The sequence below is a fragment of the Gopherus evgoodei genome, chromosome 11 (assembly GCF_007399415.2).
Source record: "Gopherus evgoodei ecotype Sinaloan lineage chromosome 11, rGopEvg1_v1.p, whole genome shotgun sequence".
Lineage (NCBI taxonomy): Eukaryota > Metazoa > Chordata > Testudines > Testudinidae > Gopherus > Gopherus evgoodei.
Genome location: NC_044332.1, coordinates 68,717,504 through 68,744,686, shown reverse-complemented (window position 1 = coordinate 68,744,686; position 27,183 = coordinate 68,717,504). Strand labels below are relative to the sequence as shown.

General features: G+C 42.6%; 1 protein-coding gene across 6 annotated transcripts in view; it reads left to right on the top strand.

Moving 5' to 3' along the window:
- KALRN (kalirin RhoGEF kinase) overlaps positions 1-27,183 on the top strand; it is a 798,047-nt gene that overhangs the window by 543,414 nt on the left and 227,450 nt on the right. For 5 of the 6 annotated variants that reach the window (XM_030580107.1, XM_030580109.1, XM_030580111.1 and 2 more), the window contains exons 16-25: positions 1,909-2,028; positions 5,890-6,108; positions 9,594-9,743; positions 10,817-10,931; positions 13,375-13,490; positions 15,228-15,350; positions 18,542-18,724; positions 20,526-20,644; positions 22,059-22,125; positions 25,262-25,371. In XM_030580107.1, coding sequence (XP_030435967.1) covers positions 1,909-2,028; positions 5,890-6,108; positions 9,594-9,743; positions 10,817-10,931; positions 13,375-13,490; positions 15,228-15,350; positions 18,542-18,724; positions 20,526-20,644; positions 22,059-22,125; positions 25,262-25,371 — 1,322 coding nt within the window. The remainder of the gene's footprint in view (positions 1-1,908; positions 2,029-5,889; positions 6,109-9,593; positions 9,744-10,816; positions 10,932-13,374; positions 13,491-15,227; positions 15,351-18,541; positions 18,725-20,525; positions 20,645-22,058; positions 22,126-25,261; positions 25,372-27,183) is intronic. The other variant, XM_030580108.1, reaches the window with a different exon arrangement.

Here is a 27,183-nt window from a genome sequence, read left to right as displayed (position 1 = left end):
AATAATTATGCTCAGCTACTGCTTTTCTAAAAGAAATACTCCTTTTTTAAAAAAAATTCACACCGGCCCAGGTCAGCCGGGAGTTCAGCAAAAACGTGAAAGTGTTTGCTGGTTTATGCTGTTGTCACTTCATATCTTGTCCAGCCATGGCGATCCTTTAGTTAATTCCTTCCTAAAAGAGACAGGGTTTCAGCTCTTGGTACAGTGTAGTTTGTAATACATGGGCTTACTGGTCTGGGGGATTATACAGAATCATAGACAAAAAGATTGTTGTGTGATAATCCCTTTCCTTTTTCTCAGAATCTCTGTTGTGTTTCCCACAGCAACAGTAGCACCTGCTGATGAAAGAGAGAGAGCTGATAGATCAAGACTGCCCTACTGCTGACTTGAGCAGAATGCTATTTTCTACAAATTAGGGTCACCTACATGTGTGGACTTGTTCCCTTTTTTCCTCCTAGGGACAGCTAATTTCCTTATCCCAGAGGGAGGCAAATGACTGTGAGGAGGGTGATCTATGATATAGGGAGGGGGAAAAATTGTTCCTTTAAGGCACTTGAATGAATCACTGTGGGGGGAGGGAGGACAGAAGATAAATTACTATCTAGAATGGTAAACCAAAGTTATTGAATTTCAAAGCTGTATAGATCATGAGCTACATTTGTGAAAGTGATTGGGCCATAAGGATTTCCTGTGAATTTGTGAACTGGATGTAACAACTTGCAAAATAAGGCTGGATTTCTTGCAATAATTTGCAGCTATATTAACAGAAAATAGGAATAAGAGTTGCAGGAAAATGTATCCAGGAACTTACATGTGCAGTTTGAGTGATTATTTTTAGACAAAATGTTTTAAAATAGCAGAATGCATTTCCACTGTTTTAAAAAAATGTTCTGGTAAATCTGTCATACATATATCTACAGCCCAGTTCTGCCACCCTGACAGTGTCCCTTACTCCAAAAGTAGTCTAAGAACCTGAGCCAAAGCCACTGAAGCCAATGGAAAGATATTTCCTGACTTCAGTGGGCTATGATTCAAATCCTTATTGAAACCTCTGGGATTACTTGCAGAATAGGATACTATTCAACATCAGTAAAGGTAGCAGGATTGGGCCCATAATGATCTGGGGTGGAGGAATTGTTCGCTTACATTTTTGAGAAAATTAATGTCCAAGAGACTATCAAGCATATTTGCATTATTCTTAGATAAGTGCAAATATACTTATGTAGCAAGGAGGCGGGGAGGTAAACTGTACAAGTGCAGAATAAGAATTGGAGTAAGATTAGAGAATGAAGATGGAAATTGTGCTCTGTGCAAAAAATACAGTACAGGGCATGAGCACTCACATTGCTAGCTACAGTCAATGGGACTGATCCTGATTTCATTTAAATGTGAGCTCAGAATCATGCCCCTGGTCTCTATGACACTTTGCTAAGAACTGCTAATAAGATGCAAGTACAACAAAGAATCTTTTAAGGTGAAAATGTGACTTTTCAAACATAAATATGGACAGGAATTTGAAAAAGCAGTGGAAGAGCTTGTCTAATTTGAACTCTGCCCTGTTACCCTTTGCATTCCTGCCCCATGGCATTTACACAGAGGAATATTCACTTTTGTAATCAAAGCTTCAAATGACACTGGGCACTTCCTTGCCATCTAAATACTCCTGCAGTGTCGTATAATTTTTCAAGCAATAACTTCTACAGTGTGACCTTTTGCCTCTTTGACAATTAATATTATTTATGTAATGAAGTCAGTCTTTATCCAAGGATTTATCTTCTGCCGATTGACTTGCACTCAGACCGTGTTAAGCAAAATACATTTCTTCAGGTGGGCTGAATCAGTAGGAGACTCTGTGACTGCATGGACAATCAGATCAAGATAACCTTTCAACATATCCTTTCTGTACAGGTGCTCGGCTGGATTCGGAATGGGGAATCAATGCTCAATGCCAGCCTCGTCAACGCAAGCTCCCTTTCAGAAGCTGAGCAGCTCCAGCGAGAACACGAGCAATTTCAACTGGCCATAGAGGTAACACCAATGGGAACATTTTGCTTCTCTTTCCCAGAAAAACAGTATAGATGGGACTGTCTCTCAGGCATACATCAAACCTTTGTTTGCTTGAAGAAAAAGAAAAAATAATCTTTGAAAAGGCAATTTATAACTAACCTCATAAGGTAGCAGGAGGTTAACAGTGACATAAATTATTTATCATCAATAGCTAGTCCTTTTGATGTCAGATGTAAACAGTGGCATTCATGAAAACTCCAGACACACACATCCTGGTAATTCCTTTGCTAATGTTATGACCACTTGAAAGAGGAAAAGTTAACAAAGTCAGTTTCTTTCTGAGAACAAGATTTGTAGATTTATTTCCAGGACCCACCATTATGAATATATTCATCACTGAATATTAAAGCACCCTCTCAGATGAAATCTCTGTCTGACTTAATTCTGCTGTTTTGGAATGAACAGGGGAAGTTCAATAAAGAAGAAATCTCCAGAAATATTGTTTTGTCAGAATAGAGAAGTAAAGTTTGTACTAACTGTTGTCTAAATGGTGGTTTTGCCACAAGCCCTGTCCATGGGAGAGCACAGAGTTATACTGCCCTAGTATGGAGATTTATATAATATGTTTTTATATTGCACTCAACACCGTAGTGTCTCAGCATCTTCCAGTACTGCATTAAACAATGTGATTACCATCTGTCATTGCATTTGATATTATACTGGTGACATTCTAAGGGATGTATTGCCTTCTCTCATGCATGCTGATTAAGTAGTGTCTAATCCTAGATTATTACTCTAATGGTTACAATTTTCATGGGTGAAGGAACACGCTGGCTTTCCTCAGGTCTCCTCCTGCAATCAAAATGTATTAAAAGCAAAACAAAAAAAACTAGCTAGTGTCAAACTTGCAATTGCCATGAAAATAACATCTCGGTAAAGGAAAGTTTGGGAGAGTACTTTGCTTAGTAGAAACTGTTTTATATATTCCTGTAAACTTTAAGGAAACTGCCATATGTTATCAGTGTTGCTAGTTGGTTTAGGGGTTATAATCTCTGCAAATAGGGTGACCAGATAGCAAATGTAAAAATTGGGATGGGGGTGAGGGGTAATAGGTGCCTAAAACCCCAAATATTTGTACTGTCCCTATAAAATTGGGATATCTGGTCACCCTATCGGCAAATAATTAATTTTGATCCAATTCTGCTAGGATTAAGGGAAGAGCAGATCTTCACTGATGTTGCTCCCTGCAGGAAAAGCAAGAGTTTAGTGTCTGGGATAGAGGGAGGGTGGCAATTTGGTATCAGCTGGTTGGCACTGAATTGTGCTGACTAGATCTTAACAGCATTAGGCAGACAGCACTGTGAGGAAGGATACATACTGTATGTGTATCACAGCTTGCTACCACTGGGGAGATGCTTGTATTCGGAGGTAAATGCGAGCCACACAGGGAGAAAAGGATTACAACACTGTAGGAGAAGAAAGTTTGCAAAGGAGAATACGCTAGATAAAATATTAATAGTGTTTAAAGTTCAACATGTGAGAGAGATCTGCAAAGCACACAGGGCTGAGACAGGCCTCTAAAGGTTTTCTAGATGTTGAATTCATTTTCATTTAAAATTCTTTAAAGTGTATTTAAAATAAGGATTACTACCCTGACAGCAGTAAAGCAGCTGGATATTAAATTCAACCAGTTGTTCTTGAACATCTTTCTAAATGTTTCTGCCAACTATTAATCCTTTTTGCTAATAGCTTTCTCTACATTGCATTATTCAGCAGCATATTACCAGACGTTTTCAAGATCTTTTCCTGGTTCAGGGATTAGATCATAAATGTGTCAAGTGTGAATTTGGCATTAACGGTTAAAAATGAAAAAAAAGACGAGGTGTGTCTTTAGGAGACTTGGTTTTCCTTACAGAAGGTTAAAAATAAAATCAAAATGTTGAACTAAACAGTGCCCCCACTGTGCAGACATGCCAGATGGGGGAAGGACTGAGGGGCCTTCTTCATCTTGGCAACCTGCATAAGGGCTGCCCTTGCACTCAGGGGTGTGCAGAGTCTGCTACTGTGTTGTTCCCCCTGGGAGTAATAGCTATGAAAAAGGATGAGGAGTGTGTGGGTTCATGATTCTATCCCTTCTACACCCTGGCTTCATAGCTGAGCAGCTGTGATACATCCCAAAAAGCCTTAAATTACTGTAATAAATTACTCCTCCATTCAGCACAGCCAGAGTACTCCAGGAGGTACCCTTGTCTCCTGGCATTCCCCAGGGGTGGTGTGACTGCAACTCCCCTACAGTAATGTATCTGACATGAAATATTGTTGTGGTACATTATTATTAGATGGTACAAGGCATGGAGAGTCAAGATCACTAAGATTTTCAAAGACTAGTGCAACTTTTTTTCATCCAAGTGGCTCAAATTCTATTATGAATTATTAATAGGGCTTCTGATTTTAGGTTTTAACTGATAATCAGCAATAAAACGCTCCCAACAAAAAGTAAATGAAACTAGTGTTTATCCAATAAACACTGGAAATGGGTACTTGTATCTATGGGCTTGTCTAGATGGAGTAGTAATGCAGATTACGGGCATGTGATTTCTAGAGTGCACTAATATGCTGTGCATGAATTGGTCTGCTGTGCATTAAAGGTTCCCCAGTGCTCTTTAACATAGTGCTCTTTGCAACTGTATTATGTTAAAGTGCTCTAGGAAACATTACAAAAGGATTGCTCAGTACAGTATACACTACTGCAGTGGTTCTCAAACTGTGGGTCGTGACCCCAAAGTGGGTTGTGACCCCGTTTTAATGGGGTCGCCAGGGCTGGATTAGATTTGCTGGGGCCCAAGCTAAGGCAGGGCTCAGGTTACAGGCCCCCTGCCTGGGGCTGAAGCCACTGGACTTTGACTTTGGCTCCCCGGCCTGGGGGGATGGGACTTTGGCTTTGCCACCTGCCCTGGGGTGGCGGGGCTTGGGTGAGCTCAGGCTTCAGTCCCCCATCCTGGGTCCTGTAGTAATTTTTGTTGTCAGAAGGGGGTTGCGGTGCAATGAAATTTGAGAACCCCTGTACTACTGTAACAAGTAACATATATAATATACGTTACTCATTACAGTATGTACATTACACTATGTACCAAAACCCTAATTGTTGGACATCTACATAAAACTCAAACATTGCTAAAAATTAACCCTGAGAAATGAAATTAATAACCTCCCCAAAGAAGCCCGAATTATGAAATAACACTATTATTAATAATAATACATTTTGCATGGCCATTTACAGAGATTAAAAGAAATAATGGTCCCTTTAAGGCACCTTCACATTTTCTGGAATTGATGGCTTGGAATATTAGGGTCTGATCCCACAGATACCTGGGCAAGTGAATATCTGTAATCACATGAATACTCCCACTTATGTTAATGGAAATATTCATGTGAGTAAAGTTATGAGTTTAAGTGGATTGGGCCCTTAGTTTGCTAACTGTTATAGATTTGCTTATTGCTTTCATCCTTTGCTGCAGAGTGGAGAGCATTAGGCACTGTGTAGAGGCCGGATATAGCTCCTGATTGCCATTAGCTGAATTCTGGGTACCAAAAAGGATGTAATTCCATCAGGATTCCTAGGTTACTGCCATAGTGGCAGTAGCTAATCTATGGAGTTTACCCATATATCCGCCAGTGCTTGCTGCTCCTGCTCTAAGAATGTGTTGTTCACTTGTGTCAATAAAGTGCACCGAAGTGCTTTATAAAAAATAAATGTTAATTCTAGAAAATTATCTGAAAATGTTTCACTCTCTCGCATCTCCATGCTCACACCTCACTTCATCTCTTTACCATACATCTGGTACATCTGTACAAACCTCTTTTTCCTCCCCTCATACACAGTCCCTCTTTCATGCCACTTCCTTACAGAAGACACACCAGAGCGCTCTGCAGGTACAGCAAAAGGCTGAAGTATTGCTACAGGCTGGGCACTATGATGCTGATGCCATCCGGGAGTGTGCTGAAAAGGTGGCATTACATTGGCAACAGCTGATGTTGAAGATGGAGGATAGACTCAAGCTGGTCAATGCATCAGTTGCTTTCTATAAAACCTCTGAGCAGGTGAGCTGAACGATGTTGTCCTGGTATATACAAACATAGCTGGTTCCCAACCTAAACAGGAAAGGTCTTGATTGTACCAACTAGTGCCATCTGCCTCCTAGTCACTTGGTTACTCTCTACTCAGCTGAGGACCTTGACTGGCTCCCAATCCCCTTTCACAATTACAGGCCATGGTAGCTTTCTAGGGCATAGCACAGAGCTTCAGCTATAGCGTTCTTCTACCTTATCCTGAGTAGTCCCCAAGGTATGGATGGAGAGTCTGGAATATGAGGCACAAAACCCAGAAGTAGAGCTGGTCAAAATTGTTGCATCTGAAAGGTTTTTTTGATAAATGTCACTTCGAACTATGTGAAAACTTTTGCCCCTCCTTCCCCCATTCTTCTTTTCATTAAAATGGTATGAACAATATTGAGTTTGGGGGTTTTCTCTCCCCCTCCCCCAGGGGGAAAAAGGGAAAGAGAAAGGGGGTGAAGGAGGGAAAGAGCCTGAAACTACAATATTTTTGTTTAGAATTTAGATTTTTTTTTGTTTCATTTCAAACTTTTTTTTTAAAGCTCTGTTCATTTCTTTTCTTTTAAATTGCTACCTCTTAACATTTACAATTTTTGATGTGCCCTAGTCAGAAGTATCAATGCTAGTTAGGCATCCTGGTACCAAACAAATAAGGAAATAAATTATAGAATGGCTACTCCTAACCCAGTAATACAGGGCAAAACAATGTAGGCCATGCTAAAAATCATATATCAGCTCTACCTTGCCTTGTTCTACCAGGGCCGGCGCTACCATTTAGGCAGCCTAGGCAATCGCCTAGGGCATCAGAATAAATGGTGGGCGCCGTTTTGCCGGAGGGGGTGGCAGGCGGCTCCCCTGGAGCTGCCGCAGTGGTGCCTGCGAAGGGTCCGGTGCTCCGTGGCTCCGGTAGAACTGCCGCAGTCGTGCCTGCGGACGGTCGGCTGCTTGCGTGGCTCCAGTGAACCGCCCACAGGCATCACTGTGGCAGCTCCACTGGAGCCACAGAGCACTGGACCCTCCGCAGGCACCACTGTGGCAGCTCCAGTGGAGCCGCGGGACCAGCGCGCGGGGCGGCGAAATTGCCGTCCGTCTAGGGCACTCAAACCCCTAGCGCCAGTCCTGCTTGTTCCAGGAGTCTATATATTGCAAAGTGCATGAGAACTGGCTTCTGATATGGTTGGATTAGTTCATTCCTTGCATAAACAAGTTCAGCTCTTATTGAGGTCAATGGGAATTAGGTTTGTTTACCCCAGGGCTTCTCATGTGGATGCTCAGATGGCATTGCATGGTTTAACTTAGCACAATCATGCAGTTTGTGCTGGTGTGGACATTGTATATCTTTGGGTTTGGTATACAAAAGGAAACCGTGATTTACTCTGACCCCTGCAGTATTATTCACATGCAGTTAGTTCATGCAGTTGAGAGTGCCAGACAGGTCCTGTCAGGACCTGCCACATTAGGAGCAGAACCCTGCCCTGCAGTGGGTATAGCTGATTTGATGGTAGCACAGTTTCTTGTGCATTATGGACAGGGATTTTTTCTACCCCCTCCATGTTACAAACTACCCCTTGGCTAGTCTCCAACATGGTTTGTTTAATGCATTTGTAACCATGTTCAGAGTAAATGCAAACCTTGTTACATGTGCCTTTGGCTGGCAAGACTTTTGAACACGGTTACAATCCTCAGTATACGTAGGGTTGAAAAGAGCTACTGCTGCTAAAGGGGTCTGAGGGAAAAAAAAACCACTGAGGGACACATAGGTGCCTTATACAGTGAGAAGCGCTGGCCAAAATATATGTAGTTTCTTTGTCAAATCAAGACTCTTTTTCCACTTGCAGGTTGTTGATGAGCATATTGCCATGTCCAGCAGTTTGCTCATTAGTTGCTTTTATTCAGTGAATGTTTGGTGTAAAGAGAGTTCAGCTCACAAACTGTTCTCTGCAAGTAATCATTCATGAACAATCAGGTATTTGATTGGTCATCCAGGTCACATGGTGTTTCTCTTTCCTGATTAGATGACAATAATTTTTGTACACAGGAGGATAGCCTGAGTAAGTAACTGAGGCTTTGATACTCTCGGAAAGGGAGTGGGGCCCACTGTAGGGAGCAGCTGTGGGAGAGACGCTAGAGCTAAGGAATTGTAAGAAATGTTTGAACTTTTCCATAACTCTGTTCCACAGCAGCTGTTCTGGCTACCTCTATGGTCCCCTGATTTAAAGTTATCCTAGTTCCATCCTGACTGTGTTTACAACAAACTTTATGCTAATTTTTCCTCATCATGGTAATAAAGAATAATGACATTTGCATATATGAGGCAGTCCTATTTGTGAAAGGCATGTACACAACGCTGTTCATCTTGTTTGGTTAATAGCCTCAGGGCCAGTACTCCAAAACATTTCGATGCCCTCAAGAACCCCAAAATAAAAAGCAGGTAAGCCGAATGCTTATTCTGTGTACAGCACCTAGCACGCTTCCTGCGCAAATAAGTGTTCTTGTGTCAACATGCACATTTGCACACAGACATTCTCACAAACAGAAGCTTCCTCTGAACATTAGCCTTGTTCAGATGAATATTAGTGGGAAGTGCGTAAGAATGTGTGAACATGGTCAAATCCAACTTCACTGAAAATTTGGGAGAATGTTTGAAGGACATATTTTTTACATCAATGTGATTTAGCACATGGGTGGTAGGGCACTTAGAATCCCAGTATGTCACTATTCGCATGCAGTCTTTTCACAGTAGCAAAAGCTCTGTTGCTGTTAAGGGCTGCTCTGCACACCATTTTCATATGGATTAACTATAGGGGTTTAGTTGACTCATTCCGGTAAATTTACCAAAGTAAGCTATAGCTAAGCTTTATACCAGTATAACCGCATCAACACTAGGGGGTTACACCAATTTAAACTATAACCTTTTCTAAACAACTGTTACAGAACTGGCCACAGACAAGAGCTAATGTGCAGCTGAAGAAAATTAATTCCAGATTTAGGTTCTGTTTCAGGAAAGTATTTAAGCATGTGTTTAATTTCAAGCTTGTGCTAAATCTTGTTGACTTCAATGGGATTAAGCACATGTCAAGCACCTTTCCTGAATAGGGATCATTTCCTGAATGATCTTCTGGGACAGATGGAACCCTATCCCAGTATAAACCTCAGGGTTTCTCACCTGTTATTTCTTAGAGGGGGAGTAGGATTTCTCCTCCTTAATCAGGATGAGTTAAAGACCACAGCTCCAAACTGCAGGGATCCCTAGTGTGAAGAATGGATGATAGGGCCTTCTATGAAGAGGCCCTTTGCACCCACATATTCAACACTCCTTGATGGCACTGCTCCCATGGACTGAGATCCCAAATGCTTATCTGTGAAACACTTTTGACTGGTCTAACAGTGAGCTAATCAGCTTTTAATGAATCTTTATGTTGCCGATTATGACTCCGGTAATTGAGCTGCTGTGTTTTGGGGCCATTCTTCAGGTGTGCAGTGTGCTGGAGAGTCTGGAACAGGAGTACAGAAGAGATGAAGATTGGTGTGGAGGTCGGGATAAGCTTGGACCAGCAGCTGAGATAGACCATGTCATCCCCCTTATCAGCAAGCATCTGGAACAGAAGGAGGCTTTTCTCAAGGTGCAGTCTTACTTCTATAATTGCTCAGAAACTCTTTCAAGCTTGGAAGAACAGGATTATTAAGTATTATTATGTATTTTCTAGGAGGCAGAGCAGTTTAGAGTGATGTTTTTGCGTTTGCAGGGCGGGAGGTTCTAAATTCTAATCCAGCTCTCCTACTGACTTATTATGTAACCTCTGGGCAAGTTTCCCACCTGTATAATGGGGATAGTTATACTTATCTGAGAGAGGCATTGCAAGGATTAATTAGGGAATGTTTGCATTATAGTTGGAGCATGTTAATTGCTATACAAGGGCTAAGTAATATTTGTTCGCAAAATTATTTATTATGAAAATTTAAAATACCCGATAGTACAAGGCATTTCATATGTGCTTATTTGAAATTTACAATGCTTAGAATTCCATGTAACTAATGAATTAGAGATACATGAAGTAGATTTCACCTCCATAGGGCAGCACCAGGGTTGATTCCGGGCTTTCTGCCCGCCATCCAGGTGTTACACCATATGAGCTACTGAGCTGGTTGGCTTGAATGTCAACTAGCCAGGAGCATACCACCCATTACAAATGACTATACTTATTTGAAACTACTCACACAGGCCAATCTTAAAAAGTGAAATATATAGATCACTTGTGGTATGCAATGAGCAAATTTCATGAGGCATTAAGTGGCACATAGCACTGGAAGGGGCCTCCTGTGTTATCAAGTTAAGTCCTTGTTATCACAGGCAACTCTATCATATGATCACATTCATAAATTTATCAGTTGATTTCTGTACCAGATCTTTGCACAATTACTTTATTATCATAATTAATTTGCTTCAGGAAATTAAATCAGCCACTGTTTCTAAATAGCCAGGTATAGTTAATACTGTGTAATGCACCATCCATGAGATTGTTAGTTTAGTGGGTGATGTGTGGTACATGTGACTATCAGATGTTGCTCTTCAGAATTCTTTCATGTATGACCACCTGCTTCTGGAGGTCAAGAGAAAAAGTCATTATTTAATAAATTTCCTCCTGTTTTTTTTTACTTTTGCAATGGTAACTCTTCTCTGCGGGGGTTTCCATAGGCCTGCACATTAGCACGAAGGAACGCTGAAGTATTCCTCAAGTACATTCACAGGAACAATGTCAGCATGCCTGGAGTAGCAAGCCATACCAGGGGGCCTGAGCAGCAAGTGAAAGGTTAGTGCGTTGATGCAATAGCAGCATTAAGATTTTTTCTCTCACAAACCTAGATGTCAGATTCTCATCACCCTAAGGCTTCTACACATGTCATAAAGGAGCCCAGAAGCTTACTATTTACTAGAACTGAAACAACATCCATTATCAATAACTTTAACAACAACATCTTGGGATCTTTATGAAGGAGTTCCTTTCTCCATTAGACTGAGTGTCTCATATAAAACACTAACTCTGATGAATGTTAAATGAACATCAGAAAGACACTGGCGCTGTGGCTCCTCTCATTTGGATGAAGTCTACGGGAATGACAGGGTGCAGTTCCATGAGTTGTGTGATACAGGAGGTCAGACAGGATGATCATAAATACCTTCTGGCCTTAAAACTTATGGAAGTCTGAATAGACGTAAATCAAGTATAAGATCTCAATACATGCCTCTTCTGCCAAGACAAGCAGAAAATCAAAATCAAATTATGCTTGTCATTAGAATGCAAGTTGTGTCAATTCATTTTTTGTATTCCAAATCATGCTGCCACAGCAAGCACTAACTAACTGTCCTGTCCTTCACTAGTCTCTTTCACTTGGTCAAAAGAACATCGTTGCAACATGATGATGTATTCAAAGTTTTTGGCTGTGTTTCCACTCCTGTTCCCCTACTCTTAATCAAACAGTTACTAATCTGTCCCCAGCAATTATGTAAGGTGCTGCTAAAGACTAGCCAAAGTGAATCTGCAGAACTAGCAAAAATTTTTATTATTGAATGACTTGTGAAGTTGTAGAAAGGAGTAGATTAATGGCAATGCAGACATTATATAGATTAATAACAAGAGCACAGAAGCCTGGGTTATTTGCATTCAGTGAGAGCATAAAAATGCCTCTGATCATTACAAAAGACACTTTTTTCTTTCTATGGATGCTAGTTTTTCTATTGGTGCCAGATTTAATCTCATATTTAGTTTAAATTGTTAATGAATTTGAAAAATTGGTTGTATTTTGTCACTCTGTGATTTCTGCATCTATTAAAAATGATGGGCCAAGTTGTTTAGGCCCCGATTCAGCAAAGTACATAAACACATGCCTAACATTATGCTAGCGTGTAATCCATATGTGAGCGTGCATATCATCAGATTTTCAGTTCAGCGGCCAAACCGAAAAAGTGGGGGAAAGTCATTTTAGATTAACTTGAAATGAAATGTTTTTGAGTTTTTCAGCTAACTGAAAAAATTTAAAAAATTCATTACAAGTGAACAAAATGTTTCATTTCATTTTGTTTTTGAGGTGTTTTTACCTTTTAATAAAATTAATAACATGGAAGTAAGATTCAAACCAAAAAATGGTTTTGGATAAAAGTGTTGAAACATTTCATTTAGAACATGTCAAAATGAACATTTCAGCTTTTTCTAATGGGGAGTCTGGCTAGCAAATCTTTTCTTTTAAATTAGTATGTGTGACACACTGGCTAAGTGTGTTACAGCCCTCTCAAGTGGGATGTAACAGCTGTTCTTAATCATTCTGTTAGCTCAAGAGGTCAAAGCCAGTGTTTTGGTTGTGAAGCTCCTGGGTTCTAGTCCCCAGTGTCAAGTCTGCATAGCCTGGGTTGGAAAGATGGCAAGGTATGAGAAAACATATATCTCTTTAGGCCGTCAAGCAGCAGCAGAGCTACTTCAGCTGCTCTAGGGCTTTTGGCATTGAGACTACAGTCATTTCCATAATGCCCTCATAGCACCTTCTCTACGTTGGGAGCAAAGGTGAGTGAATCAATGCGTAGCTGATCCACAGGAACCAAAGTTCACTGTGCAGGGCTCTACATTGTTCTCAGGGGTCTCCATCCCCTTCACAGGCTCTTCAAACCTTGTGTAGTGGAACTTCACCAGTTTGTTATATCTGCAGAGGAGGGGCACCATTTTCTCTTGAGGACTAAACCTAATTTCTCCCTAAATTCTGCAGAAGTACACCTCTAAAATGTCATTTCCCCTGCTTGGCCCAAGATACTGGGCAGTCTCGAGCCCTCCAACAGGCAGAATAGAGTAGAAGTGAATCTTTTCTTCTCCTGTCTCTATCACTCCAGGCCCCTGAGTGAAGCAGCAGGATAGAACATTCAGTGAAGTTGCAACAATAGTGTGCATCAAGTTATGTTGGCACTAAATCTAACTCAATCTGAAACTCTGTTTTGGCATTTTCCCTGTCCCCCACACAAAGTCACTAATGCTTGGTAATGCTGAAACTGTTTAATTTTTACTAATTTTACTAATTTTGATTTTTCAGCTGAAAAGAAAATTCCCCCAAATTTTGTATTTTTTTCACCAGCCTTTTTAAACTTGCTTAAAAAGGATGGTCTGAAGGGCTCTAATCCTGCAAGTTCACTCTGGTGATGGGGAAATGAGCTCAGGTTTTGTTGGTTTATGTCTGCGTCCACTTATAGAGCCATTCTGCTTGTCCCCACAGCCATTCTGAGCGAGCTGCTGCAGAGAGAGAACCGGGTTCTTCACTTCTGGACTTTGAAGAAACGGAGATTAGATCAGTGCCAACAGTACGTGGTCTTTGAGCGCAGTGCCAAACAGGTACTGTAATGACCCAGTCCTGTCTGGGGTTTTTATATATCATTGTATCTATAAGAACAATGAGGAGTCTGGTGGCACCTTAAAGACTAAAAGATGTATTTGGGCATAAGCTTTCGTGGGTAAAAAACCCACTTCTTCAGATGCATTGAGTGAAAATTACAGATACAGGCATCGATATACTGACACATGAAGAGGAGGGAGTTACCTTACAAGTGGTGAACCAGTGATATCAAGGCCAATTCAGTCAGGATAGATGTGGTCCACTCCCAATAATTGTTGAGGAGGTGTCAATACCAAGAGAAAGAAATTTGCTTTTGTAGTGAGCATACAAAAGCCAGTAGGAGAACACTTCAATCTCCCTGGACATTCAATAACAAATTTTAAAGTAGCCATCTTTCAACAAAATTTCAAAAACAGACTTCATATTAAAACTGCAGAGCTACAATTCATCTGCAAACTTAACTGCATTAATTTGGACTTGAATAGTGACTGGGAGTGGTTGGCCTTCTGTAGTTATGTATAGTAGTGCAAAGTGCTTACTGTGTGAATGACAAGAGAATTCTGATCAGGCTATTTGTCTATCTTCTGCATTTATATGACATCCATTTCCTTAGTATCTGGGTACCACACACAATATGTTTTTTAAAATTTTGTTATTCTTACAACCCCCAGTGAGGTAAGGAAGTACTGTCACCCCTGATCTACAGATAAGCACCTAAGGCACAGAGAGACGTAGGGTGTGTTACACTACAGTTAGACAACTGTGGCTGGCCTGTGCCTGCTGATTCTGGTTAGCCAGACGCAGGCTAAGGAGTTGTTTAATTGCAGTGTAGATGTTCTGGTTCAGGCTGCAGCTGGAGCTCTGGGACCCTCCCACCTAGCAGGGTCCTAGAGCCTGGGCTCCAGTCCGAACCCAAACATCTACATTGCAACCAAACAGCCCATTAGCCTGAGCCAGCTGGCATGAGCCAGCCGAGAGTGTCTAATGTCAGTGTAGCCATACCTAAGTGACTTGGCCAAGGCCATACAGGAATTCTGTGGCAAAGTAGGGAATTAAACCCTGGTCTCCCAAATCCCAGGTTAAAGCCCTAACCACTGGACATTCCTTCCTCTCATCCGTTCTCTCCCCCTTTGCACAGGTGTAAATCACTAAACAAGGGGCAAGGCAATGGAGAATCAGGCCTTACATTTGTGCAACTTCCATGCGAGGAGGCTGAACAATATAAGAAAATGCAGGTTAATAGGTGTAAAAGTTGGGGTGGGGAGGACTCTCGCTCATTCTTCTGTTAGTTGGTTTTCCTAGTATAAGCCTCCTTTCTGGCCCCACTCCAGCTGCACTGTGCCATCCTGCCAGTACAAAGCAGCTGGAAACCCAGGTGTTTTGGCCCCCTCAAGATTCAACCTTTGTAAGGGGGATCCCTGGGTTGTGTTTAGCCGCTGAACATAGTGTGGCTGAACCAGAGAATCTTTTCCTCCACATGTAAGTTACTCTCAGTTAAAATCCCTTAACTCACTCACAGGCAACTTATGCCACTTTACATATCCCCTCTAAATCTGGCCATCTGCGTTAACTGATGGGTTCTCTTGATGTGTCCTTAGAGTGTGTTTTAATACACAAAGCACAAGGTCCCACTGGAACCGAGATCCTTTGTTTGTAAGAGTTTTCATAAAAGGATTAATTCTTGAAATACACAGACCTCTTTTTTAATTTTCTTTGGTTGCTTTTGCCATTCCCAGGCCTTAGACTGGATCCAAGAAACAGGCGAATATTACCTCTCTACTCACAATTCCACTGGGGAATCAGCAGAAGAAACTCAGGAACTCCTGAAAGAATATGGGGAATTCAGAGTACCCGCCAAGGTAAACAGTAACAACATTCTAATTATGGCATCTGCCTTTCATGAGCCTCTGGTTATGGTTCCTATTTCACACTTCCTTTTTCAGGGGCTTAGAACTGTGCAATAAATATTCTCTGGGTTCTGGAATCTGCAGTTGACATTCTTGGCCCAGGAGGAAACTTTTTCTTTTGAGAACTGTGACACAACATTTTTAACTAGTCATAAGCACAAAAAGGGGATTTTTATGTGTCTTTTTTAGAGATGGGTAGTTTTGCTCTGCTCTTAAGCAGGGCAAGCTGACTTGTACAAGGAATAATTCACAGGTATCAACTTTCTAACTTAGACATAGTGAAACTCCTGCCACAAACAACTTTGTAAAAAATAAATTGAATAGTTAATTTAGCCTAACATAGCTGAGGTCACCTCAGCCTCGATAGATGTTCCTCCTGTAATTACTGTTGCAATTTGTTTAATTGATTCTCTTTGGACTGACTATTTATAACCATCCTATTCATTAGAAGTGCTCCATTGATCCCACTGAAGTACTAATGAATGGGTTTGTAAATTCCCGGGATTAGTTCTGTTGTATCCTGAGCTTCATTAGCAAGAATCTATTAATTTCTATAGAGCATTTCTCTGTAATCTGGGGTTGTCATAGATTGATGATGGAGTTGGAACTGCTTCAGGCAAACTAATCCAAACCAGGGTTAATTTAGAAACAGAAAATACACTGAATCCACAAGGCTATTAACAGTCACAGATAACGATCTAAATTGCTAAGCCTGACAGCAGCAGGGCACCAGTCTCAGTGTTATGCAGCCTTAATCCACTGTGTATAGAAATTGATATTCCTTAATTCTTCGTATGAATGTCTATGTTTGTGTGGGTTTCTATCACAGACTTCATGTTCATCCTCCTTCCCTTCTTTTTCTTATAAAAGTTTGTGAATATGTTGTTTGTGAAAATGGGGATTAATGACAAAAGAGAGAAGTGGGTATAAGGCAGGGTTCTTCTAAAGCAACAGCTCTCAGAAGTTTTCAGTGCGTTAAGCAACTGGAAAATGTATGCCTTTCCCAGACCATTGTCACTTTCATAAGAAGATGTCAATGAGCCATTTTCCAACCACAATATTTTCTTGTCCAAGGTGAAGATGCAGGAACAAAGGCACTGATAGTTTTGTGAATTACATGCCCTTCTCACAGGGTGAAATTGAATTTAATGAAACAATTTGTAATCTTCACAGCTACTCCTGCCTCAATTAATTTTCTAGTGCTACTGAGGTGGCCACAGACTCTCTGATTCATGTATTTTGCTAGTGAAACTTCTAGAACTGCCTTTAAGTTTGAAATGTCCTGAAAGTTTTGTGGAGTGAAACATACATTTGTACATTCATGGCTAGATTTTCCAAGGTGCCAAGCATCTGAAGCTCTTTTGATTTCAGAGAGAGCTGCAGATGCTCTTCACCTTTGAAAAACAGGCCATTCAGTATTCTTCAGGACAGAAGGCAGATGTACTTTGGAGATGTGATTGACTCTCACTCTGTTTTTTAAGATTAATGTTTTAGTCATAGATTCAACTCAGTTTGATTTGTATACTTTAGATGTTTGCTTTTATAAGCAGTTTTCCACACAGACAGACACCTTCAGTTTCTGGGGGGGAATTTGGAATCCAGACTTAAAATCCAGCTCTAAATGTAATTATTGTTCCATTTGTCTATAATGTACTGAGCCAAAAGCTTAGATCTCAAACATCCATAAACACCAGATCCCATGGTGATTGGTGCAGTATAAGACCCTGACTAGAATAGAACTTGAAGAAGTTGGAAGTCTGGGTATTGATTTTATATCTCGGGCCCTTTTTAGTTTTTAGTCTGATTAGAACTAGAGCATTGCTTTACATCTGGATCCAGTACTTGGGTAGGACTCTGCGACCTCTATAATTGATCAAACCATATTCAAACTAGTAGGAGACATAAGCCCTTGTATTGGAGGCCTGGCATGAGACAGGGCCTGCTCACAGAATTTGGCAAGAACAGGGCTAATATTGAAGAAATACACATTCCTAAGAAGTGCTATTCACATAGTGCTTATGCAAACACGTCCTGATATAAAGGGTGGTACAAAAATATTCCCCAAGGATAACGGGAACACACTGAATCCCCCCTAAAAGATAAGGGCAGGATGACAGTACATAATAGAAATATTTTAATTGAACCAACATATACAAAATGGTGGGTGATAACTAGCGACGTCAGGGGACAGTAACTAACTATGTCAAAGGGGCAGTACTAACTTGTTTGTATCGGCGTATAAAGATGTATCTCAGAGGGAGTATCTTTGGCAAGCTTAGGGAGCAGTGGAAAGTCCCACCACTGACTAAGCTGTGTCCATTGTTACGGGCATACATGTATTAGTGGTCCAGCAGAGTCCGTGGGATACTAGTACTGTGCTTTGTCAACAATAAATCTGGCTGAGTGCCTTTGTCCCTTAACGGATCTTGTGGTCTTTGGGTGGTTTGCTCAAAGCCTGCTGTGCCAGTCTGCTGTGCTGTTCCCTGTCTGTGCAGGGCCGAGGCAGCACACACAGGGAACACACACACACAGCCAAACATCCATCAACATCTAACACAAACATGCCAGAAATTTCATTCAGATTCAAATCTAAAGCAGAAATCAATGACTCAAGCCCACCTCCCCAGCTGATGTTTTGAAGTACTGATGGCAAAATGTTTAAAAGAGTCACCTAAATATGGATTCAGAATGATTGTGTATATATTATGATGGGAAACTTGAAATGTTATCCACTGTCCAAAATCACAGCCATTACAAACTATGATTTGATATTTCGCTGGGATTTATGGCATCAAAACAAGAAGTAATAGGTTAAGAAAGAAAAGGTCTGTCAGCCTTTCATCATATTTTTCCTTTATGCATTTGTGAGTACAGTTGTGGAACTTTAACCTTCCATATTTCATGCAGGGGATATCTCACCCTGCAAGGTAAATTCCGTTGATTAACACTGAGTCTTCCTTGTAAAAATGGCATTGCCTTGCTGCAGGACAGACGGGAGTTTAAAGCTTCTGAACTGTACATATTATGAAATAGTCTTTATTTTAGTATGTGTAAGATTGTGAACTGCATCTGGCTGCTGTGTGACTTAAAATCAAAGGAAATAATAATAAACCTGTCATAACCACGGACCATGTTTTGGGCAGCAAACCAAGGAGAAAGTGAAGCTTCTCATACAGCTGGCTGACAGCTTTATAGAAAAAGGACATATACATGCTGCTGAAATTAGGAAATGGGTCACCACTGTTGACAAACGCTATCGAGACTTCTCTCTGAGGATGGGGAAATACCGCTACTCACTGGAAAAAGCCCTTGGAATCAATACAGAGGTACTGTAAGTCAATGTCCTTCTCTGATATTATACCGACCAGTCCAGAAACAGCTCTACCTACAGAGAAAAAGCTACTCATCGGTGGTCAATAGCAACAGAGACATAGATGAGAAGGAGGGAGGAAGAGCCTTCTACGCAAATGCTTGCGCCAATAATACAGGGAGATTATATGGATACTGGGGAGGAGTGGGTAATAGATCAATCAGGTAAAACAATCCAAGTTAATTTTATCATAAATCACAACTCCTGTTCCAAGCCCCTGGTCTTGATTTCCACATTCCAGCCCTTACAGCTAAGGTCTGAGAGCTCCCCATCACCTCTCTGGGTTCTCCTAGAGAGATGTCCAGTAAAACAAAAATGTCACATTTCTGGCATTTTGTGGTGGAGGTAAAAACCTTTAAAAACCTTTCAGGCATTCATTTTACATCATAAAGAAGCAAAGGACACACAGAGTCATCACCAGCAAACCCATAATTTAAAGGCACGTTTAAGGCTTCTGTTTTACGCACACTTGCTAATCATTGTCCAGATTGAAATGCCAGGGACAGAAGATAATTGAAAGCAGGTATTGAACTAGTAAGAGGCCTTTCTTTCTGAACACGTTGTAGGATAAATATCTATTGACTTAGATTGAGGATCAGATTCTGTTCTCCTGACTCAGGTGAATAGTCCCTTTAAAACAAATTGATCTAATCTTAGGCAAGAGATTAAATATCTTTACACTGAATAATACCTCACTTCCAATTATTGCACTATTTGTGGAGTAAAGTACTACTGAACTAATTTAGCCTGTTAGGTGTAAGGTAAGCAGATTTAGGGCTTGGCTACACTTGCGAGTTACAGTGCATTAAAGCAGCCCTGTGCACCCTAGCTCACTACCCATCCACACTGGCAAGGCACATAGAACGCTCTGACTCCACAGCTAGAGCACTCCTGGTACTCCACCTTGGTGAGTGGAATAACATTTGATGCACCTTGGCTACAACACCCAGACGTCAGTGTGAACGGAGTGTTGCATTACTGTACCTTGACTGAGCTCCAAAAATGTCCCATAATCCCCTTAAATCAAGTGGCCACTCTTTCAGAATCACTGCAGGAATGCGGATATGCCCTTTCAAAGCTCTGTTTCTGACATCCAGCATGCTTATCTGCTCCGAGACAAAGCAACCATTAGTGTGGACTGCTGTCTGAACTTAGAAGACACCATGCTGACATGCTCTCAGCCTCCCAAAACCCACTCTCTCCCCCCATATACACACAACATACTCCCTGTCACACTCCACCTCCCCCCGATTTGAAAAGCACATTGCAGCTACTTGCATGCTGGGATAGCTGCCCATAATGCACCACTCCCAATGTCGCTGCAAGTGCCACAAATGTGGCCATGCCAGTGCGCTTGCAGCTGTCGGTGTGGACAGATTGCAGCGCTTTCCGTACTGCACTCTATGAAGGCTGGTTTAACTCAAAGTGCTCTACATCTGCAAGTGTAGCCATGGCCTACGTTCTTTGTCTCCACTTTTGTTCCTAGACAGACATAATAGTAAAGACCTTATTAATATGTAGTCATTCAATTTTTAAAATATTCTATCTAGGTGAAGCATAAGTAAAGGGTGCTGTTGATGTCTCTCTCGCTTTGTCTCCTTAATTCTTCTGTTTATCTCTGAATTTGCTTCATTTTATCTTTGGCAGTTTTGTCCTATAGTTATTCCTTTTTATCTACTTAGTCTTGTGAATGTGCTGGCTATTGCATAGCACTGGGATTAGACCCAATTTAAAATCTGTCTTGTTTCTGTTTATAGGATAACAAGGACCTGGAACTGGACATCATTCCAGCGAGTCTTTCAGACCGAGAGGTGAAGCTGCGAGATGCAAATCACGAGGTTAATGAAGAAAAAAGGAAATCAGCCAGAAAGAAAGAGTATGTGCCAAAACGCACACTGCAATAACACCGCACATGAAATGACCCTTTCCCATGGTCACAACCAATATTAACAACTCCATAATTCCAGCCAGTGTGGGGCCGTGGAGATATGTCTATATGAGCATGAATAGAAATTGTGACTGTAGGTTGGAGTGATTTCAAAAGATTTAGTTTGAATTTCTTTGTGATTAATTATTTCCAGAGAGGTTAAGGAGTGAGTCAGAGAAGTAGATTAGTACATGCTGGTTATAATAATTGAGAGATTCATTATCACTAGGGTCTTTCTGTGTGAATAAAAGGGAGAAAAGAAAGTTAAAATAATATGTGTATGTGCAATCAAACACTGTTTCCCAATTAACCTTTTATGATCAGATGGGGGTGAAATCCTGATCCCATTGAAATCAAGAGGGGTTGTGACATTGACTTCAGTGGGGCCAGGATTTTACTCATAGTGTTTAAAATTCCTAGGTTGAGATAGGTTTAAAAATCTCAGAACTATAAAAGTTTAATAGGCCAGGCTAAAATAGGGAAAAGCTGTAATTTCAGAGCATACATTTTGGCTTAATTCATCTGTGTTAAGGTTCTTAGTTTAATCAGTTATCAAATATTAAGTGTGATGGAGGGACTGTATAAGAAGTTGTTTGGGTTTGAAGGAATGATATATTTGTGGTTTTACAAAATATAGGCCCAAATTTTCAAAATTTTGGGTGCACAACTTGAGAAACCTAGGGCCTACTTTTTTCAGAGGTGTTGAGCATCCCAAGCTCTGACTGACTTCAGCTGGAGAAGTGGTTGCTCAGAACCTCAGAAAATCAACATCTTCTTGCTTCAAGTTGGGCACCTAATAACTGAGCCAACTAAAGGGCTAGACGGTGTCAACCTGACACTGAGTAGTTTACTCCACAAATAGTCCTACTGAAATCACGCTACTACTCAACATGAGTAAGGGTGACACAAGGTGGCCCATAAATAGTGGATACTTCTACAAATGTAGGTGGTGTGGGCCAATTTCAAAGTCCTTACATATGCAAAACTCCAGTACAATTGGTGGGAGTCACATGACTAAGGACTTCAGGACCATAGATAAGACCAAAGGATTGAAGAAACACATTGTAATTGGTTTTTATTATTTAAAATGTGGAACTATTAGATGTTTTCACCTCTTAGCTCATATACTATATGTAAGACTGGTCCCAAATGAATAGAAATAAGTGGTATTTTATTCATATGTTTGGAAGGTATGATTATCATTATTATTTGTATTCCCATAGAGCCGAGGTAATACCAGTTAGGTGAAAATTAGAGTGGAAGTGCACTGATTTATGACAAATATACAAGAGAGTTTTTCTCTTTAGTAAAGCCATAAATGTGTGTTATGTACAAACTGACTGAAGGACTTTCCTCCTTCCAGATTCATTATGGCTGAACTGCTTCAGACTGAAAAAGCTTATGTCAGAGACTTACATGAATGTTTAGAGGTAAGTTCTTTTCCCTGTAAGATCATAGTATTCTAAGTAATGACACAGCATCCTTGCATATATTTGTGCTGTTCTAGGCTGTACAATAAAGCTTGAGTGTCAGACATTGACTGGCACCTGGAAGGAAGCTGTGAGAGAGTGCTAAGGCAGGTAGGAGGTTACCTTCAATTCAGCTTCCCTGGCCCCCTGCAGTTTATGCCATGCCCCCCCAAATCGCAGACAGTGGGGAACCACACTGGCGGTGATTTCTTCCTAGAACTTTAGAATAAACAGATTAATACAACACATGCACCTTTACATATACTACTAAGTATGTAAACTACAAGACTTTCTACATTGCAAGGACAACTCTTAACCAATTGATTCTGGGAAGATAAAGAAGCAGGGCTGGAGAGTGCAGACAATCAGGTTCCACTGGTGGGAGTACAGGCACCAACTTCCTCAGTTCCTGGGGGATGCTTGACCCTCATTCAGCCACAGGCCTCATCCCCACTCCACCCCTTTCCCCAAGCCTCCGCCTCGCGTCTTCCCACCCCCACTCCACCCCAGGCCCCGTCCCCACTCCACCCCTTCCCCCAATACCCCTCCGTGGCTGGCCTCATTCCGTCCCCTCCCCTGCTCTTCCTGACCGCAGTCCTCCCCCACTCCCCCAGCACCTCCTGCACACCACTGAACAGCTGATCACCGGTGGATGGGAGGCGCTGGGAGGGTGGGGGAGGAGCTGATCGGCAGGGCCCGCCAGCAGGCGGGAGGCGCTGAGAGGGAGGGATAGAATGTGATCCAGGGGGCTGCCAGTGGGTGCTGAGCACCCACTATTTTTTTTTCTATGGGTGCTCCAGCCCCAAAGCACCCACAGAGTCAGTACCAATGGATGGAAGTTGTGGAAGTAGAATGAGCTATTTTTTTTACATTGCCAAAAAGAGAAAGTGTTGCAAATACTCTTATGAATATACCTATGTGTAAACATTTGCACCCCAAGTGACAGTCTGAGCGCTCCTCTATTTCTAAAAGCTTCATTCATCCATTCAAAGAGTAGAAACACTTACGTGTGACTTTGGGGCTCTGGTCACTTGCAGGTTTAAACTAGTGTAAATGGTGGATTCTCTGTAACTTGAAGTCTTTAAATCACGATTTGAGGACTTCAGTAGCTCAGCCCGAGGTTATGGGTCTATTACAGAAGTGGGCAGGTTAGCTTCTGTGGCCTGCAATGTGCAGGAGGTCAGACTCACTAGATGATCATGATGGCCCCTTCTGACTTTAAAGCAGGGATGAGCAAACTACAGCCAGTGGGCTGGATTCGGCCCCTCAGGGCTTTGGATCCAGCCTTCGGGATTGCCCGCCGTGGCCCCCAGGCCGCTCTCAGAAGTGACCGGCACCATGTCCCTGCAGCCCTCGGGTGGGGGGAGCAGAGGGCTCCATGCATTGCCCGTGCCTCCAGGCACCGCCCCCCACAGCTCCCTTTGGCTGGGAACAGGTAACTGCTGCCAATGAGAGCTTCGGGGGAGGTACCTGGAGCACAGCAAGGGCAGCGCACACAGAGCCCTCAGCCTCCCCTCCCCCAGGGGCCACAGCACTTGCTAGAGCGGCGCGGGGCAGGGCCGCCCAGAGGATTCAGGGGGCCTGGGGTAAAGCAATTTCAGGGACCCCTTCCATAAAAAAAGTTCTAATACTATAGAACACTATAATATTGCCCCACTTTCCCCCGCCCCAGGCAGCTCTGGCATGGGGCCAGGGCCAGGGCAAGCATGCAGGGATCCTGCCCTGGCCCTGGTGCGTGCCACTGCCACCCCAGAGCCTCTTTAGGTAAGCGGCAGCGGGCCGGAGCCCGAACCCCTCCTGAACCCTACCCCCCAACACTCTGCCCTAAGCCCCCTGCCTGCACCTTGCACCCCTCCTGCACCCCAGCTCCCTGCCCTGAGCCCCCTCATACATGCCGCACCCCTCCTGCACCCCAACTCCCTGCCCTGAGCTCCCTGCTGCACCCTGCGCCCCTGTGCACCCAACCCCCTGCCATGAGCCCTCTCCTGCACTCCGCACCCCTCTTCTGCCCCAATCCCTTGCCCTGACCCCTTCCTGCTCACCGCACCCAGGGCCGGCTCCAGGCACCAGCTCAGCAAGCAGATGCTTGGGGCAGCCAAAGGGAAGGGGTGGCATGTCGGGCTTTTCGGCAGCAATTCGGCGGCGGGTCCCTTGGTCCCTCTCAGAGGGAAGGACCTGCCGCCGAAGTGCCATCAAAGTAGAAAACGGTGAGGTGGAGCTGCCACCAATTGCGATCGCAGCTTTTTTTTTTTCTGCCGCTTGGGGCAGCAAAAACCCTGGAGCCAGCCCTGACCGCACCCCCTCCCACTTCCTACACTCCCTCCCGCACCCCAACACCCTGCTCCAGCCCTGCATACAATTTCCCCTGCCCTCGGCCCAAAAAGTTTGCCCACCCCTGCCAAGTCTATGAGTCTATGGTGACCAATCACACGGCATAACTAGGTAATTATAAATAGCAAATACTTCATGAATTAATCCAGAGACTGAAATGTGTTTGTTTAAAACATTCCTTAAATAATTTATGTATAACATTTCATTAAAAATTGAAATCTGTGCCTGCATTATTTGTGAACAGAAAAAGGGTCTGCATCACACTGGTAAATACTTTGTTGTAAATAGTTTGCCAAACTCTATTTAAGGGTTTCCTCTGATTAGCTCTGTGATACTGAGGATAGTAAACAAGGTAAACCTTACAGAAGGAGGTTAGCATTCAAGTTCCTACATCTAGAATGTGGCTTTATGCATAGAATGATAAATGCTTTGCTCTTGAAGTTGTGAACTCATCTTACCTTTGAGCTGTTTTCTGTCTGTAGTTCTATTTGGGCATGAGCAGTGGGCATTCAGAGAGACAGTGAGATCTGGTTTTGTCGACATGATTTCACTTCCCCCTCAGACATTCTTCTCTATGTCTGCACTTTAAATTTCTTGAGACATTTTTCATGTCATTGGAGCATTTCCATTTTATTTCTTTTCAGATTATGTGTTTAATCTCCAAGTGCACATTTCTCTTGTCAGTCTGTGCCTTTGGCAAGAAAACAGGAAGCTCTGTTCTTTTGCTTTGCACTTCTTGGTGCTAAGAATTTCTTGTGTCTTTCAGACCTACCTTTGGGAAATGACAAGTGGAGTGGAGGAGATACCCCCTGGGATTCTTAATAAAGAACATATCATCTTTGGCAACATTCAGGAGATTTATGACTTCCATAACAAGTAGGTTTTCCTAATGTGTTCAAGAAGGTTCACTGATTACAAAACAAACCAAAACAAAAATCCCCAAATCATTCTGTACATATATATAATGTGTGCTGAGAACTGGTACAGTAGTATTTGTAGAAAGGCATGCAGTTATTGATCCAAATCTGGGGAATATTGACTGTTTCCTTGTTTACTTCTTTGTAAAAATAATTAAAACTTTATTCAAACTTTGCTTATAGCTGATTAAAGACATGCAAGGCAGACTAGTAATACAATAAAAACTGTTTTATCCAGCATGTTGGGGCAATGGGGGGCTGGTAAGTGAAAAATGCCAGTTAACTAAGAGGGAGAGGGTTGTGTCCAGAAGGGGGTGCAGGGCGCAGGCTCTGGGAGGGAGTTTGGGTGTGGGAGATGGTGCAGGGCAGCAGGTTGGGGCATGGGAGCGGGTGCAGGGTGCCGGATCTGGGGGGTGCTCACCTCTGGTGGCGCCCTGCAAGCGGCGACCTGTCCCAGCTGCTCCTAGGCGGAGGTGCAGCAGGTGGCTTTACGCACTGCCTCCACCTGCAGGCGCTGCCACCACAGCTCCCATTGACCATAGTTCCCAGCCAATGGGAGCCGCATTGCTAGAGTTCGGGGTGGGGGTGGGTCAGCGGCAGCATGCAGAGCCACCTGCTGTGCCTCCACCTAGGAGCAGCCAGGACAGGTCACCGCTTGTGGGGAGCCACCTGAGGTGTGCGCCTCCCGGATCCGGCACCTTGCACCCCCTCCCTAACCCAAACTCCCTCCCAGAGTCCACACTCCACACCCCCTCTCACGCCTCAACTCCCTGCCGGCCTCGCGCCAACCGGACTACAAACCGGCACTTCAATGAAGATCAGAAGGGCTGGTTTATAGATATTTTCGGTCAGTGAAGTGCCGGATAAAACAGCTCTTTCTATAATAATATAATAATAATGCTTTGCAGTTGTCAGGCGTCTCTTTCCCACTTTGAACTTTAGCATCCAGAAAGTGGGGACCTGCTTATTCCCTTCTAAGCTTAATTCCTATCTTAGATCTTATCACGCTGCCACCAACCCAAAATATAGTGTTTGGGTACACTCTCTGTTCCCCAAAACCTTTCCTGGGGAACCCATGACCCAAATCCCCTGGGTCTCAAAACAAAGGGAGATAAACCATTCCCCTCTCCTTGGTTACACTGGGAGATCACTATGATTCAAACTCCTTGAATCTTAAAACAGAGAGGAAATTCACCTCCCCCCCCTTCGCTCCCCCTCCCAGACTCTCCCTGAGAGAGAGACAGTGATCTTAACACAGAGAGAAATTAACCTTTCCTTCCCCCTTCTCTCCTTTCCCCCCCACCAATCCCTGGTGAGTCCAGACCCCGTCCCCTGGGGTCTCACACAAGAATAAAAAAATCAATCAGGTTCTTAAAAGAGAAGCTTTTAATTAAAGAAAGAAAAAAGTAAAAATTATCTCTGTAAAATCAAGATGGAAAATGTTACAGGGTCTTCCAGCTTCACCTAGACCAGAGGGCTTCCCCATCCCAGCCTAAGTATACAAGTTACAGCAAACAGAATTAAAATCCTTCCAGCAAAATACACATTTGAATAAAGAAAACAAACAAATGCCTAATCCGCCTGCTATCTAGTACTTACAGTATTGAATAGAAGAGACTTTTTCAGAAAGATTGGAGAGCATGTCTGGTCCTTCTCAGACCCCAGAAAGAACAAAGAAAAACCCTTAACTATCTGTTTATGACATGCCCCCCCAAATCGCAGACAGTGGGGAACCACACTGGCGGTGATTTCTTCCTAGAACTTTAGAATA